Source organism: Cupressus sempervirens, chromosome 1, assembly GCF_028749045.1.
Source record: "Cupressus sempervirens isolate cs-2001-9-10 chromosome 1, ASM2874904v1, whole genome shotgun sequence".
NCBI classification, from domain to species: Eukaryota; Viridiplantae; Streptophyta; class Pinopsida; order Cupressales; family Cupressaceae; genus Cupressus; species Cupressus sempervirens.
Genome location: NC_143118.1, coordinates 134,842,246 through 134,859,677, shown reverse-complemented (window position 1 = coordinate 134,859,677; position 17,432 = coordinate 134,842,246). Strand labels below are relative to the sequence as shown.

At 36.1% G+C, this 17,432-nt stretch overlaps 2 protein-coding genes across 8 annotated transcripts in view; both read left to right on the top strand.

Annotated features, from left to right (window-relative positions):
* Positions 1-17,432, top strand: part of DEG7 (DegP protease 7) — a 249,233-nt gene that overhangs the window by 112,707 nt on the left and 119,094 nt on the right. For all 7 annotated transcript variants that reach the window (XR_016361753.1, XR_016361754.1, XR_016361747.1 and 4 more), the window contains exon 5: positions 9,440-9,476. Coding sequence is in view for 2 of the 7 variants with exons in the window: in XM_089817752.1 (XP_089673878.1) it covers positions 9,440-9,476 (37 nt within the window). In the remaining 5 variants the exon portion in view is untranslated. The remainder of the gene's footprint in view (positions 1-9,439; positions 9,477-17,432) is intronic.
* LOC149576531 (uncharacterized) lies at positions 13,402-15,887 on the top strand. Its single transcript, XM_089816281.1, has 3 exons — positions 13,402-14,648; positions 14,739-15,147; positions 15,250-15,887. Exons 1-3 carry the CDS (start codon positions 13,449-13,451, stop codon positions 15,801-15,803), a joined length of 2,163 nt encoding a protein of 720 aa, XP_089672407.1. The 5' UTR covers positions 13,402-13,448; the 3' UTR covers positions 15,804-15,887.

Sequence of the window (17,432 nt, the reverse complement as noted above, 5' to 3'; positions counted from 1 at the left end):
CCAAGTGAGGAATGCATTCAGTGCTCTCTTTAACCCACAACCATACCCAGCTATGGGATGTTTGTGCATAAATCTCGGCCACATGTTCAACCATCTACCACACATCTTCAGAACGTGAAACACCATATTTCCAATGTTTTTTAATTTAGAAATTAGTCTTTGCGTGTTTTTGTTGGTAAATGAGAGCTCAAGTCCACCATAAAGAGTTTGTATACCCTAACACCCTTCATACACTCCCTATGCTTATACAATGAAAGAATGAGTCAACCAATTTGTCTAGTTATTTGTTTCTTGCTAAGTGCTCATATCAAGGCACTTGGGAATTGTGTTCAACTACCCATTGCCTTGCTCATTTTATTTACCATAAAAAAAAAATCCACATTGGCATCTCAAAATATTTATGTTGCAAATCTTTAAGGAGTGCAACTGTTGTTGAGAAATTTAGCTTCATAGTGAATTGAAGCAAATTCCATATGTAATATATGTTAATATATATATGTGTGTGTTAGATTTATGTTCATATCCCTAAATATACTATTCCAGGAATATCATATTGAGGTGATATCCCTTCATATACTTAAGAGCATAATGTATTCTATATCAATCCTCCCTAACTAAGTGGGGAGCTTATTCGACTAATGAGGAATATACCCTTGACTAAAGATGGACAAATGATATATATAGTATAATCTAATATGAATAGGTTTTTCTCTACCCTTGACTAGAGATGGACTAAAGCCAAAGCCTTCTTATTGGTCGGATTGATTTAATCTTAATATACAATGTTGGTATAATATATTATATATATACACACTATATATAATACATATGTTATATTGTGATGTATATTGTTAATATATTAACTAATAATGATTAATCATATATACATGTCTCATGTCTCCTACTCTTATATTTATAAGAGATTGGGATCTCCATTTGGAACACACCTATAACAATGACAGTGTAATTACATTTTGTAGAAACCGATCCAAATTATTAAACAGTTGTTGATTTTTAGCTTCAGTCGGATAACTGATTACTATGCAAATCATTCTTTTATATATATATAAGATAGAAGAATGATTATTTATTACATACATAAGTATCTACATATAAATTGAGAATTGGATAATTGTATTTTATTTGCTGAATAAGGAAATATATATTTATAATAAATGAAATTGTCTATATATATATATATTATAATTCATATTAATTTAGTTGTTTACTAAACTGACCAATTGCAAATTACATTAAATTCTATTGAACTGATGATATATCATTAGCAATGATTACGGGTCATTAGTAATATGGTTTGAAAGCCACTTGACATTATGGTGGCTGGTTGAAAATGTGACGTGCAACCATGTCCATGGGGAGACATGACTCCACGTGAGGCATGTCCTCAAGGGACATGACTTCACGTGGAGACATGTCCCTTGTGGGCATGCCCCCACTTTCAACAGCATATATATATATATATATATATATGTGCATTGCCGGCCGAAGGATATTCACAACAAACACATTAAAACACAAGTCTTCAAGTGTTAATATCTCCTACAATTAAAACTGTCATACGTCACGGAACAGTATGAAATCAGACTTACATTCAGAAATTACAGAATTCTATATATTATCTATTGATAAATATTATCAATAATTTTATAAATGGAAATAAAATTCACTTTGTTACATCTGATCACCAATTTTAAGAGCAACTCATAAATTGGTCACAAAGACTTTACCGATTTCTAAATGTTTTTATCTTTAAATCTAGTGACAAATCTATAGTCTCTCCAACAACTTACTAGGGTAGAGTCTCGTTCTTCCAAAAGTAGCACCCTTAGGGTTTTTGTCCTATGTTTCCAGCTGAAAATTGCACTTTATTGGATAAATCATAGTAGCATTAATCTTTTTGGAAACGATTGGAAAACCAGAAGAGTAAGATTGGTCGCTGTAGTGTGTTAAATCAATCTTACAATGGGGGATAGTGCATTAAACTCAATTTTACAGTGGCTATAGAATCCATTCCTCCCCTTCTATAATTAATTTCTCAGACCGAGGCTGCTGCCATAATCACATTATTGGGCCTGAACAATGTTGTCTGGTCACTACTATTGTCAAGCACAAAAGTCATACTGGGCACTACGAGCAACAGAAAGCAATGGCCATAAATACACATGGGCCTTCCTTTGCACATGACAACTGGCCTCATAACATTGATACAAACAACCATAAAAATGGAGAAATAAAACATTCCAATGAAAATATAACTAAGTAGCAAAAGAAAACAAAGGAAATAAGGAACTTTTTTTTTTCCCTAACGCAGCATACGTTTAAAATGAAGAAACTATGTAAAGAAATGGAAATATTTGTTATAGTCTAAGAAGATTGTAGTTCAAAATAGAAGAAAACCTGGACCTGACCCAATTATTCTGCAAATCCTTGAAAATCCTATGCAACTCGTTGAGAATCCTCTACAAATCCTTTGTGTTATAAGTTATGATGAAGGAAAGTCATTTTATATGAAAAAATCGTTGCTTTCTAGGGGTTTGGCCACATATTTTTGTTGCCCTTTTTTCCCGTTAATCATGTTTTATTCTAGATTTTTTGCCATTTAAATCTGTTGTGAGGTTTTAACACCATCGCCCCAAAATTTTTGGGGACCCCCTTTTTCGGGAAGCCTTGGCAATTTTCGTGGGTGTTGGGAATTTTTTCGGTTGCCTTAGCAAAATTTGGAATTGTCCAGAGCTTTTTGAATTGGCAATTTTACACTGTGAATGCCTTCGGGCTAGGAGGGGATTTGGTTTGTTTTTTTTTTTACCCGGTGTGAAACTAGATTTTCCAGGACATGTAATTTCGTCCTTAGGCCAAACAAAATTCAACAACATTTTTTTTGACTGTTAAATAATATCTGGCAGTCCAAATTTGCAAATTTTGGACTAAGATGGATTTTTGAAAATTTGATATAATTGTATAAGTTTGAGCATTTTCAAAATGAATTTGTGGACTTAGGTGTTTTAAAAATCTTGAAAATTTTTTGATAGTGAAATTGAATTTAGAGTTTGAATTTTGATTGCTAGGAAAATGATTTATTTTGTTAAAAAAGTTGAAAGTGTATAGCAAAATTTCCCCCCTTTTATTTCTTCATTCATTTCCACTCCCTTTGCTTGAAGTTAGGCGATATTTTCCTCCAGGTGGGTGATTTTCTCATTGGCAGCGGTTTTTGAGGGTCTGATTTCCCATTTTTGAGCAGCAATTTCTTCCTTGGAAATGGGTGATTTCTGCCCTAAGGCGAATTTGGAGGAGAAGATCTGATTTTTGTGAGATTTACAGTGATTTTTGGTGTTTGATTTTCCTCCTAGGGCAGTGATTTTTTTCTCCAGCTATGGCTATTTTGTTTGGTGGAGAGGCAAGGCGATTTGAGATCTGATTTTTTGCGATTCTGGGCGAATCTAGAAGGACAAAATTCTGATTTGGGGCAGACTTTTCTTTCCTAGGGCAGCGATTTTCCTTCAAGTTTGGCAATTTTGGCAAGGACGTCGAAATTTGGTGAAAGGAACAGATTTTTGCAAGGAATTCATTTGCTAGGGCATCATATTTTGGCAAGGAGGACAGAAATTTCTGAGATCAGATCTGAATTTAAAGAGGCCCAATTATTGGTAAAAGACAGATTTAAGATAAGATTTTCGTTTATCTTTTGAGGTAAAGATTGGTTTTGAAGGCAGATTTTATTCCTTGTTCTTGCTTGGTTCGTTTTCCTTATCTTCTTCTTGCACTTTTCATCCACCACTTCATCATTTCCATTGATAGGTTGAAGTTGGGAGATATAAGTGTAGATTTCATGATAGGACACTGGGAGAGGCAAACATAAGCTAGACCACCTTAGAATTGAAGTTGGGAGATATAAGTGTAGTCCTTCCTAAGGTAATGAAGAGGTAGAAATAAGTGGTAGTCCCACCCCTAGGATTGAAGATTGGAGATTGATAAGTGTAGAGATAGGATTTGGAGAGGTAGAAATAAGCTAGATTCCATTGATAGAAAGAAGTTTGGAGATCGATAAGTGTAGTACATATCATTTAGACCGAAGAGGCAAAAATAAGTGTATAGGATGGTAAATGTTAGTACAAACAAGAACCCAAAGGGAACAAATACCAAAAAAGACAAAGAAGACATGATGCTTAAGACCACCTTCTTCTCGAAAGTGAGGCGAATAAGTGATATCAATATCGGCACGGTGAACATAGTACAATTGAAGGATAGATTGAAGGAAGGACAACCCCCTATGGCGAAGAAGATCTACAAGAGCGGAATGGTAAACAAGACAAATTTCCCTCCTACCTTGCCTGGTCCGAAATTGGTAATGGAGTGTGCATACCAGTTTGATATTGTGACCAAGTCCATTGTTTTTGATGAAGGGGAAGAGAGTGTGGGCTAACATCAGTGAACAAGTAGTCGAAGAAGTATTCAATATTCCCTAGCATAAATGCATGACAATGGGAATGATGGATGAAGCAACCAAATTCTTTCAGGATAAGTAGGAGGCCTACTCTATTTATCTAAAGTAGAATTGGTTACACAAAGGCAAGAAGGGAGTTGCCAAGTCGTCAAAGCTCACCAAGTCAGATTTCAAATCAGAATATAGCAACCTTATTTTGCTTCTTAGCCGAATCATGGGCATGGCTCAAGGTATGCAATTTGAGAATTGGATGTACTATTTTATTGATGAAATTGAAAATGGAAAGAGAAAATTTGATTGGGCTAGAATTATAAGTGAAAATTTAGAGTTGCAACTAAGGACAATACAAATTCAAAAGCAATTCTATAATGGGGTCCTACCTTTTCTATCTGATTGCAAGACTATATGAACATCTTGGACTTAAGACCTTAGGAGTGATTGGCAATGGACCGGGGCAACGTTTGATGCATGAGTGCTATCCACAACTTCATTTGCGCAACACCAAAGATTAAAAGAGGTTTTATGATGCCTTTACCTTGAAGACGGTAAGAATATTACAATGGACACCTGCTAGGAGGCTCTCATCAGAAGCGGAAGCAAAGGTTAAGAAGTATGGGAGTTGGCTCATCCAATTTTCGCAATTCACATATATTAGAGTGGCAAGAAGTACAGTTTGTCCCAAGAGACTTCCAAGGTACCCACCCGACAAGATAGTTTTGATGGAGTTGGCTAGGCAACTTGAGCATTATGAAAAGATGATGAAACTTAAAGTTGAGACAGGGATTACCTTCTCATTTGGAATAGGCAATGATACTTGCTCCAATCCTATCACCTTTGTAGCTGCGGAGGATGAGTTAGAATGGTATCATCTAGGATGGTATAGAGCAAGACATGGATTTGATCCTAATGGTCTTATCAAGGCATCTCACGAAAACACATTCAAACATATTTCTAGTATAGAAGATTTTTGGGCCAAAGCATAGGATGACTTTCATTTGAGAAAGATAGCTTTCTCAAGGTTGTCAGTGGGCATGATGAGGGCAATCAGATGGAGAGGGCTTGATATTGCCAATCAACTGGAAGATGATGAAAATGTGCTAAGAGAAGATTATGATACAGTGGATGGAACAAAATTGGGTCTAGTGGATTGGGATGATCATCAGGATCCTTCCTTAGAGGCAGTTACAAGGATAGTTGATCTACACACTGAGTCATGGTACAATGAGAGGTTAAGGCAATTACAAAGTCGAAAGGTACGCCTTACTTATGAGAAGATGAAATCGGAGGAAGAAGATCCAGTGAAGTCAATCAGATAGAAAGGTGGGGGCAGTAGCCAACAACAAGGAGCAATTAAGAACAAGAAGAGTTTTTTGGAGGTTAAGAGAAGTAAAGAACATCGAGAGCCTCTATCAAAGAGACAGAATGCAACACTGCCAAGGGAGAGCATAATTGGGGCTAGGAACTAAGAGGTTAATACAAGTGGACAAAGGGTCTCGGTAGAGGTGAGTTCTGAGTCGAAATCAAGTGGTTACAGTGACAGTACCGAATACTCTCCTCTCTCGGAGAACCAACACGGAGATGGTGTGACAGTCACTAGTGAAGAAGAGGATAGGCCAATTGATATTGAGGAAATAAGCCAGTCGCCTGAGACTGTTGGTGATGCTTTGCTAGTCGAACCGAATCTAGATTTGGGGAGATGCACTGCACCTCTATGGTTAAGGCAAATGCTTATGCCAAGAAGTGAGGTGGTGACTGTTCGGACAGTTGAAGATATTCAAGGGTTAGTAGAAAAGGAAGATAGTGAAAAACATACACAAATTGCAAAAGCGGTGGCAAAGGTAATCAAGAGCGATGATGAAGGTCACTGAAAAGTTCAGATTGCTATACCAAAGGTTGGCAAGGTAGTGGATGAGATTGTAGCTCTGGAATGTGAGATAGTAGAGCATAACTTGGGAAGAATCACAGATGACATGGAGTGTGAGAAAATCCAGGAAGGCATGGGTTCAATTAGAGAAAGGTTGAGGAAGGCAAACAAGAGGATTACAAAGTTGGAGTCCGAAAACAAGTATTGGGGAGATTGCTAGCCTATCCAATAGTTGCATTAGGAAGCCCTTTTGGAAGATAGCGAGAGCAACATAGAAGAGATGTTGGCTCAATTGCACGAAATCAAAAATTGGATCAGTGATATAATTTAAGATGGGCGAAATTTCTTGTCTTTATCTTGACATTCAGGTCATTGGTGGCTATCAGAGACAAATTTAAAACATTTGAAGGGGAGTGGAAGGATTTCCTTCTAGTCAAGGAGTTAGCCATTCCTAGGCTACGAGCATTTGTTGGGCTACCAGAGAGATATTTGGAAAGAACCAAGTTGGTGGATGGAGGAATGAGTACGGTGGAGTCTTGGTATGTTGCCTTGACCATTAGATTAAGGATACTTGAAGAGATACGTAATGAGATTGCACAGCACAACACAAGCGTTGACACTTCCATTTCAACCATGATGAGCAATGTTGGGGTTGCACTTGATGTTGAATATATCAAGGAGGAGAATGTCAATGAGACAGAGTTTGGATTGAGATTGGATGAGTTGGGGAAGATAATCATTAAGAAGAAGCATTTGGGCAGCCTTGCCTCCCTCAGTGCCTTTATCCGATATGTGAAAAATATGAGAATGATCATGAGAAGATACTGCAAGCAACGAACAACATGATGAATTCAGCTGAGCTCAAGATGAAGCACACGCCTTGCCCTCCCATGAAGGAAGTTAATGAAAGGCTAGCCAAGTTCATTGCCTTGGCTAAAAAAATGAAAGAACAGGGTAGAATTATATTAGAGGATCATTTGATGTAAAGCCCAAGTGATAAATTTTCCTTTCTTCGTGGGTAGGATAGGTGTCTAATTTTGATTGACTACCATTTTGGTGCCTTTTCATTCGTTGCCACTTTTCCTTTTTTTCATTGGTCCATTGATGAGGTGGCGTCTTCTCATTGGTTAGTGGGGTGGCAACCCTAGTTAGGGTTTTTGGGATTTGATTTGGATCGTTGATTTTGCCTTTTAATCTCTACTGTTGGTTGTAATTTTGGCTCCTATATAAGGTCATTTACTATCATTTGTAAAGGGTTGAAGAAAACTATTGCGTAAGATAATACCAAAATTGCTTCTCTTATCATTGTTGTGTTTTGCATAGTGATTACGAACACTTGTTATTGCATGGTTTCTACTTCCAATAGTTAAAGTTAAATTCCATTGAAGTTGTTAAATTAGATTTTATTTCAAGAAAGTTGTTAAGCAAGAGTAAGAATAGATGGATAGTTGTATGGTGATATTAGTGGATGTTTGATAGGGATCCATAAACTAGGCCACTAGCATCCTAGTAGCTTGTTAGGAAGCCTTGTGTGGCAATCTAGTCTTTTTTCTCTTGAATCATTGCATCTATGGAGGTAGCGCCGCTAGTAAGCGTTCATCAGATTTGATCCCCGTCCATCTGCTAATCTTTCCATTCATAGGAGTAGAAGTAAAGCAGCAAGTAATTTAGTAGTTGGAGTTCATTCAAGAAAAAAGTATGAAAATTTGAGCATTGGTGACGTGAAAGCCCTCCACATTACCATCAACATCATTCGGTGCTAATATACATTGCAAAGCTAGATTCCATCACCATCATAGCAAAAATTCGACATCCTTGAAAGAACAATGTAAGTCCGCCTACATGATTAATCGACAAATCAGATTAATATAATTGAGTTAATATCCATAGGTGTAAGGAACCTTGGAGTTTTTCTCATGTTCTTCATGAGTATTTACTTTTTAAGAAAGGGTTGAATGTTTGATATTCCATATCAAGTATTCAATTGCTATATGTTATGTAGTGGTACAAAACTGAGATCAACAAAATCCTGTTTTTTTCAAAAGATAGTTGATTGTTTAATTGCGATTTTTTGGGGAACAAACTGGGAGAGGTCCTGATTCTCAGCTATTCGGAAATTTTCAAGATTAATGCTTCTATCACTTAAATTATCACTTATTGCCAACTTGAGCGTATGTGAATAAGCTAGGCTGAATGGTCTCCTAGGCTATTGAAAAGGGGACATTACAATTTCTTTAATAGTATTTTCAAATATATTATTTATTGGCGTACTCATAAGAGATTTCTTCCTTTTAGCATCCCAGCAAGTTATTGTTAAACAAAAGCAAATCCTAGCCAAACGCAAAGCTCAAAATACACAATTGAAGTAAGCAGTATGGGATTTTATGTGTTGAAAACATGCTTTATCCTTTATATATCATGATTGTAGCTTAAAGGAACTCAAAGTATTATACTGTTATTTACTCGATAGTTCAAGTCAATTTTTATTTCATTGAACGCTAATATTTAGACATTACTTATAAATGTAAACGCTTTAGTTTTATTTTTGACAGTTTGAATTTGGAGGGATACAAGCATAATATATAAACACTTTAGCTTGTATTTTTGACAGTTTGAATTTGGAGGGATACAAGCATAACGAACTAACTCATTAGATATCCAAATCTTATGAGATATCCAGCCTTGCGAGTTCACTGAGAGTTTTGTTACCTTAAAATTTTGTGGATTCAGGCGTTATCTAAATGCATTTATTTTTTGGGCTTTTTTTGGCTGTGTGTGGGTGTTTTTAATGATCAAGTTATCATTTCCCAACTATTTTATATGAGCTGTGAATAGTGACATGCATTTGATGCCTATTTGCTTTGAGTAGCTGTGAATAATGACAACGTAAGGAATGCCATAATACACACAATTATTTCTAAGCATTTGTTAGCATGGAGAAGGAAGGACGAATTTAAAAAAATGGTCATCATAGTGATGACTTGAGTATGGGTTATGCTTCCATGTATTGTAGAACCTCAACAAAAGGAAATACATCTCAATTTAATTGGATTTGTTGTAGTGTGTTTATGCTTCTTGCCATGGCTTAGTATGTGCTGTTGATTATCTTGCAGGGATGGATATAATGACTTCAACACGTTTTACATGCAGGTATATTTGTTTTCCATGGAAATGAATTTTCTTAATTGCTTTTGGTAAGATTAAGCTAAGTAAATTTAGTTTGATATTCTAGAGCCATATATGTGCTGTAACTACCTATTATGTTCTTTACCATTTTTTGTTAGATAAAGCTAAGTAAAATCAATTTGATTTTCTAGATCTCATTTATGTGCTGCTGCCACCTATTGCTTTCTGCATTATATCAAGATAAAATATTGCAAGTGATAACATTAATATAAAACATATTTTTGGGTGGACAGCATGAGTCAAAAAGCTTATGTATTTGTATGATAACATGAATAACTTTTTTCTTTTATTGATAATGTTACTGTTGATTAGATTTATTGTATTTCAGAATATAGATATCGTTTAAATTTTCTATCTCTTGAATAATGTCCTTACTGACTTATGGTTTGTTGCAGATTATAATCAGAATGGTTATGCAATGATATTTCACAAACATGAATATTCTGATACGATAATACTTCAATTATTTCAGACTGTGGAACTCAAATTTCTGAATATAGATCAAAAACCAATGATTTGCACTTGTGAATTTCTGTAGTTGTCATGTTTCAATCTGCTTGAATATATATATATATATATATATATATATATATATAATATGATTTGGTAAGACATTTTGGTGGATAGACATGACTATCTATATGGAGAGACTTGTCCCTCCACTCATTACATGTCTCTTCATTGTCTGTGACTAATTTATGGTCAAATAACCAGTATAGACGCAATGGTTATTTGCAATATGACAAGCCTTTATCAGATTTGGATCTGATATATAATCATTGCTATTTTCTCTTTATCAATTCAATATAGATACTTATAAATTGCAAAGATAATGCTATTCTATATTATTGAAAGCATCCTCGGTAGCCATAGTGCCTTACATGCTGCATTTACATTTCTGTAACATACAGATTTTACATAGCTGAAAATAGATAATCATGCCCTCGGGTTAGGTGACATCATTTGTACTAAGCTAAAAATAGATAACTTGCCCTAGGGTTATAACCAAATGATCAAAACGATATGACATAAAGTAACATCATCTTGGAAATGATCAAGTGGCTGAAATTTGAAAGTATTATGATTCTAAACAATGACTATTTCTATTTCATATGAGTGATAACAGATTAGCTTTCATAACTAACATCATTTTGAAAATGATAAAGTAACTGAAATTTGAAAGTTTTATAGTTCAAAATGATGACTATTTCTATTTCATATGAATGATAATAGTTTACCGTTCATAACTAACTTACATCATTTTGGAAATGATCAAGTAACTGAAATTTGGAAGTATTATAATTCAAAACAACAACTATTTCTATCATACATTTTGAAAAGAACGAGAAATGAAATCTACATTGACGAGTATACATAAAAGTAAATAACAATTTTAGAATTCATCCATGTTTCAAAACTAATTCTCGATTTGTTGTGCAAGCCTTGACCTTTAGAGAAGAGGAGAAGCATTGACATAGGCTTAACATCCCAACTGCGGACCTTATGATATCCGACACAATCTCTTACAAGAAAGACCCTCCTTACCTTGGGTTAGCCATGGGGCACTATCGTCTAGCCATTCTGAGCATACCGGTGTTAGAGTGTCCACTCAACAACAGACAAGGTTGAGGATATAGCTCCACTAACCTGTTCTTTGTTAGCTGGCACCACTATCCTCTTTGTGATCCAATTAGGCAAGCATGCCTCTAATCTACCTTGGCCAAGGATTTAGATGGGCAAATGAATAGCCCGATCACCACTGCTCAACTTGACAACAATGTTCAAGTTGGACAACCATGAGTTTACCTGGGTTTAGCAACTTCTTTTAAGATGTTTTCATGCATTAGAGTTTTGATCATGATAGTTTTTCCCTTGCAGGAATTCTCTCCTCTTCACCCTTTCACATTGACTTCACTAGCATTGGGTGTATCCCAGGAGACTACTATTAATATTGTGATCTTTATCATATAGTTATCTTGAACACTTGGTTAATTCATGCCACAACTGATATACAACAAATACTAGTGTGCAAGACAAATATCAAAACTTCGATTTCAGATTCCATACAAGAATAGTCATGCAAAATATAATTAAGAATATGTGATAAGGGAACTACAAGTCGTCAATATGGTTATGCGATCAGCATATAAAGAGCTGTGCTTCAGAAGTAAATAAAATAACAAAGCTTGAAACATGTTTGAATTTATTTCCATACTGAAACATAGTTTCATTTCATGGTATCTGCAACTTTTAATATGGTTATTTCGTACCGATGGAACAAATGCTTAATGGCATTAATGAGAACATAGAATGGAAAGTAGGGTTGATTGTGAGTATCCATAACCTATAATGATACTAGTTCGGTCAATGGCAATCGATTCAGTAACAAAGCTTTCCCCCCGTATGGCAAAGTAGACAAGACCAAGATGCTGATAGAAAAGGGAAGAAGAGAATAGGAAGTAACATAGAAAGGTAGAGCACAAATCTGTTCTGAGATGTCGCATGATAACAATATGATTTCCTTATGTTTTGGCTACCTGCAGATACGAGAATTTATAAGGAATATCGGTTTGAAAGAATTCGGTTTTAAAGAGTATCTGTTTCCAAGCAGGCTTTAACACCAATCTTGAAGATGGCCTTTGCTCACGAGAGGAGTTATAAGGATTATATGTTTATATCATCATGCTATTTTGCTATATCTATAATCGTACCCATAGTTTAAAAAGCCGGCGATATATCGCCAAAATCGCGGATTATCGCGCGTCTAAAATGTGGACGAATTAAACGCGCATTATATCGGGTCCGAGTTTTTAATAAACTCGCAGCGGTTTCTATCACAATATATCGCGAATAAATCTAAAAAGCGGCGGATTAATTCGTTGACTGGGGTCAAAGAAAATTAGGTCTTTTCAACTTTTGGCCGCGCCTTTACATACGCCAAAAAGAGCCAAAAAGAGCGCCGTCGCCGTGAATCGCAATCACTGATAGCAGTCGGGACTTGGGATAGCAATCGCAGTCGCAGTGATAGCAAGGTCTTCAAAGTTCAAACTCCCATCGCCGTGATTCCAAGGTAGCCGCAGTTGGAGGTCAGGATTTGCTCTGCAGTCTGCCGCGTCTTCTCTCCAGGTAGGGTTTCGGGTTCGTTTTTAATTTTTTTTTTGCTGATTTAATATTTGAATTTTTCGTTTTCCATAGTTCATTGTGATACTATATTAAATTTTAATATATATTATTGTATTTAGTTAAATAAAAATTATTATAAACAGATTACAAACGTATTCTTTTTTATTTGGATTAAATGTATTACAAATGTATTATTTTTTATTTGGATTAAATGTAATATATAATATGTATTACCAACAAATTAGAATATAATAAATTAATAATAATATATAATAATAAAATTTTAAAACAATAACTTATAGTCTTATATATAATAATAAAATTAATAAATATAAAACTTAAACTTATATATAATAATAAAATTATAAAACAATAACTTATATATAGTAATAAAATAGTATTAGTGTAAATTTAACTTTTATATAATATTGTTTTATTATTATATAAATATTCGACTTTAATATTTACTATTTACTATATTTTACTATTTCACTATTTTACTAAATATAAAATATTAATCGCTGTAATGTAAAATTGTAGCTTATTAAATTTTAAAAAAATTAGCAGATACAAGATAAAATATAAAATCTAAATTTAAGTAAGGATATTATTTAAATGTGATTTGTGCTTTATAGATTCATACTATTTTATAAATTGCTACAAATTGTGTTTGATCTTAAACTAATCTAATATTTGATTTTTCATTTTTGTAACAGGATGACTGGTGGTGGCAGAGCAAAGGACCCTTTATGGAAACATGGTATTGCAGGAGCAAACAAAGGAGATATCCAGTGTATCCATTGCTTTAAATGCATGACTTCAGGGATAAGCCGATTGAAATATCATCTTGCAAAGATTCCATGCAATGATATTACACCGTGTCTAAAGTGTCCAGAAGAGGCTACAAGAGAGGCTATGGCAAGCCTTCAACAATATGCACAAAGTAAGGCAGCAAAAAAGAGGATATTCGAGGCCATGGCAGCCCCAATGGAGACTTTTAGTTCTACAGGATCACAAACAGGTGGAGAAAGTTCTGCTTCTATTGGGCCTCAGATACGGGGATCGGGAAGTGTGAGTGGGTCTTTAGCAGATTTTTGGGTTCCACGTAACACTCCTGGTGCTCAACCCGGCTTACTAGGTACTGCATGGAACAAAGAGATGCACGAACAAACAAAAGTGGCAATTATGAGATTTTGGGTCCGGAATAATCTTTCCTTCAATGCTTTATGTAGTCCATATTGGGATCAAGTGGTAACTTCCATTTCTTTGTCTGGTAAGGGGTTCAAGTCCCCAACTCCCTATGAGGTGAGTGGGCCGTTGTTAGATGACGAAGTAAGAAACATTCATCAACTTGTGGAAGAGCAAAGAAGAGTTTGGGAACAGAAAGGTTGCACTATTATCTCTGATGGGTGGACCGATGGCAGGAATAGGACACTCATCAACTTTCTAGTTGCTTCAGGGGGGCAGTTGGTATTTCTAAAATCAGTTGATGCCTCTGATCAAGTGAACAATGCAGAAAATTTGTGTAACATGTTGGATGAGGTGGTAATAGAAGTGGGAGTGGCTAATGTCATCCAGATTGTGACTGATAATGCAGCTGCGTATGTGGCAGCCGGTAGACTTCTGATGGAGAGACATCCTACATTGTTTTGGAGCCCTTGTGCTGCCCATTGTCTCGACTTGCTTCTTGAGGATCTAGGGAAACTGAGCTGGGTGGAGAAGGTGGTTGAAGATGGAAGGAATATTGCGAAGTACATCTACAATCATACATGGGTCTTGAGTCTTATGAGAGAGCACACTAGTGGTAAGGATCTTGTACGAGCAGGGGTCACACGCTTTGCTACTAATTTTCTAAATTTGCAAAGCATATCAGAGACATTGTTAGACCTCAGGCGCATGTTTCTTGATAAGAAATGGTTAGAGAGTCCTTATGCCAAGAAGCCTGAAGCAGAGAAGATTGTGAGGATTGTGTTTGATAGTAGCTTTGAAAAGCTAATGAAGGAGACCCTCAAAGTAAGTTTTCAAATCTTAATTGATGATTTAAAATTTAACTTTGAAATATTTTCATTCATTGGCTGATTTTGTATGTCTTATTATGTCTAGGTATCAGAGCCGTTGGTGAAGGTTCTACGAATTGTGGATGGGGATAAAAACCCCATGGGGTTTCTATATGAGGCTATGGATAGCGCAAAAGAGGCCATTCAGCACTTGTATAGGTCAAATGAGACCAAATATAGACCCATATGGAACATCATTGATCGTAGGTGGAACCGACAACTCCACCAACACATTCATGCAGCTGCCTACTACTTGAACCCCAAGTACTATTTCTCCAACACTTTTAAAGCAGATGCAGAGGTTCAAATTGGCTTGGACACATGTATTCGAAGATTGGTTGCTGATACGGACCTCCGAGACATCATACTTGATGAGTTGCAGAGCTACAAGAGGGAAGAGGGGCCATTATTTTCTTCTCCTGATTGCAAGCGTAGGAGATACACCTTGCAGCCAGGTAAAAAAGAACTTGCGTTTAATTTTATCATACCATTTATTTCGCTCGTGAAGTTTATTGGAAGTTTTATCGCATCATAAATGATTTTTTTAAACCTTGCAGATCTGTGGTGGGAAGATTATGGTGCCACAACGCCTAATCTTCGACAGCTTGCCATCCGAATTTTATCGCAGCCTTGTAGTGCTTCTGGCTGCGAGAGAAATTGGAGTACTTTTCAAGACATACACACAAAGAAACGTAATAGGTTGACCCAAAAACGCCTAAATGACTTGGTCTATGTGAAGTACAACCTTCTCTTGCACGAGAAGAAGGTGAAAGGGCAAGCTTCATATGCAGCACTAGACTTGGATGACATTGATCCATATTCAGCAGATTGGATTGCTCCTCCTGATGGTGAGGGTGTAGATGAGGATGTGGGCGAACCTTTATTGACAGATGAGCAGCTAGCTGAGTTTGAGATGGAGGCAGATGACTGGGATGCAGATGTGGCAGCACATGAGGTGGAACCTGAGCTTGGTCATCCATCAGAGGCTTCTGTGGAGCGTGAGGCACCTACTAGGGCACCTGTTGAGGATGCTGCTACGGCAACTACTTCAACACCACTCACCCAGCAGCAACAATCTTTTTTGAGTTTTACTCGTAGACGCAATTTATGATTGCTACTTTTAGTTTTCATTGATACTGAAACTTGAACTTAATATGTATTCAGAAGTTGTAGTTTCAAACTTTCATGGAGTTTGATTGCTATATGTATTGAACTTATTTATATTTTGATGTTATACTTGTTTTTCAGTTTATGATTCTAATTTCTATTACTATGTTGATCCGCTAAGTTTTAATTGCTATGAAATTATGAATTATTGTTTAACTTAGAACTTTGCTTCATATATGGTAGATATCTCAAATCATTATATGTTCTACAAATTTAGTGTGTATGTTACTCTGTATGCATTTTTAAGAATATTTTAAGAAATTGTATATTTTCAAATGTTCGATAAAAGTGCCGATTTATTGCCGAAATTTTTGCCGAGTTTTTGCCGATTCCGATATTTTCAAAATTTTTGGGTCAGCCGAGATATTGCCGATACCGAATTTTTAAACTATGATCGTACCTATATGTATACATATATTTATATACATGTGTGTTACATATGATTTATTTCTAACATCATATTCTCCACGTGCACACACACATATATACGCATAGGTATGATTCATAGATATCATCCGAGTATCACAGTGATATCATATAGATATATATTTTTTGATAGTAACAAGTTTTTTATATTGATTATAAGAAGATAATGCTTACATAAGTATGCCATAGTGTGTGTGTATATGTCTATATATATATATATGTACGCATAGGTATGATTCATAGGTATCATCCGAGTATCATGGTGGCATCATATATGTATATTTTTTGATAAGTAATAAGTTTTTTGTATTGATATAAGAATATGATGCTTACATAAGTATGCCATAGTGTAAAGCGGCCAAAATCTCAAAAGTCCTCCTAAATGCCCTCCCCCATTGACATTAAAGTCAAAACATACATACTAAGGGCATTAACACCCACAAACATAGCCCATCCCAATACAAAAAAGTATTCGCATGCCATGAAGAAGCTATCAATCATCCAAAAAAGGGCCCCATATGCTCAGTTCTTGAACCAATGTGCAACTTCCTCCTTTGTAAAATTTGGGATGGAACGATTGACCTCCATTGATCGCCTCTTCTTGTCAGTTTCACTTGTGCTTGCCTCCCCTACTAGAGACATCAATCCAAACTCCTGCCTTCTTGGACTCCCCTGCAACACCACATCCTTCCCTTACCAACTGCTATCTCAGCGGTTCTCTAGGTGGTCGCACACTTTTCCTTGGTGTCATCTTCATAAAACCCCTCCTCTCATCATCCATCACCCAGATCTTCTCCTACAAAAAATTAACCACCTTCCTCCATCCTTACATCACTTTTTGTAGGTGCACCCCTTGAGGAGCTGCAGAAGACCAGACAACCAAAGGTTGCAGCGAGGAATCACCATCCCCAATCAACCTCCACATTTCTTGCCCCATTTCCAGCCCAACAACTACCATGACTCTGTCAACAACATCGTCTATCCCCAACAACCATTGCGGATCTAAACACATAGCAATGACCCTGCGAACTTCCTCTTTTGACTCTCCAACTGACAAAGCCGGAGCCACAAAGAGGGACTCTATATCCAGGTTGGACCTTCTCCTCCAGCAGGTGTCCAAGTATTTTGGACCGAACATCTCCATGAT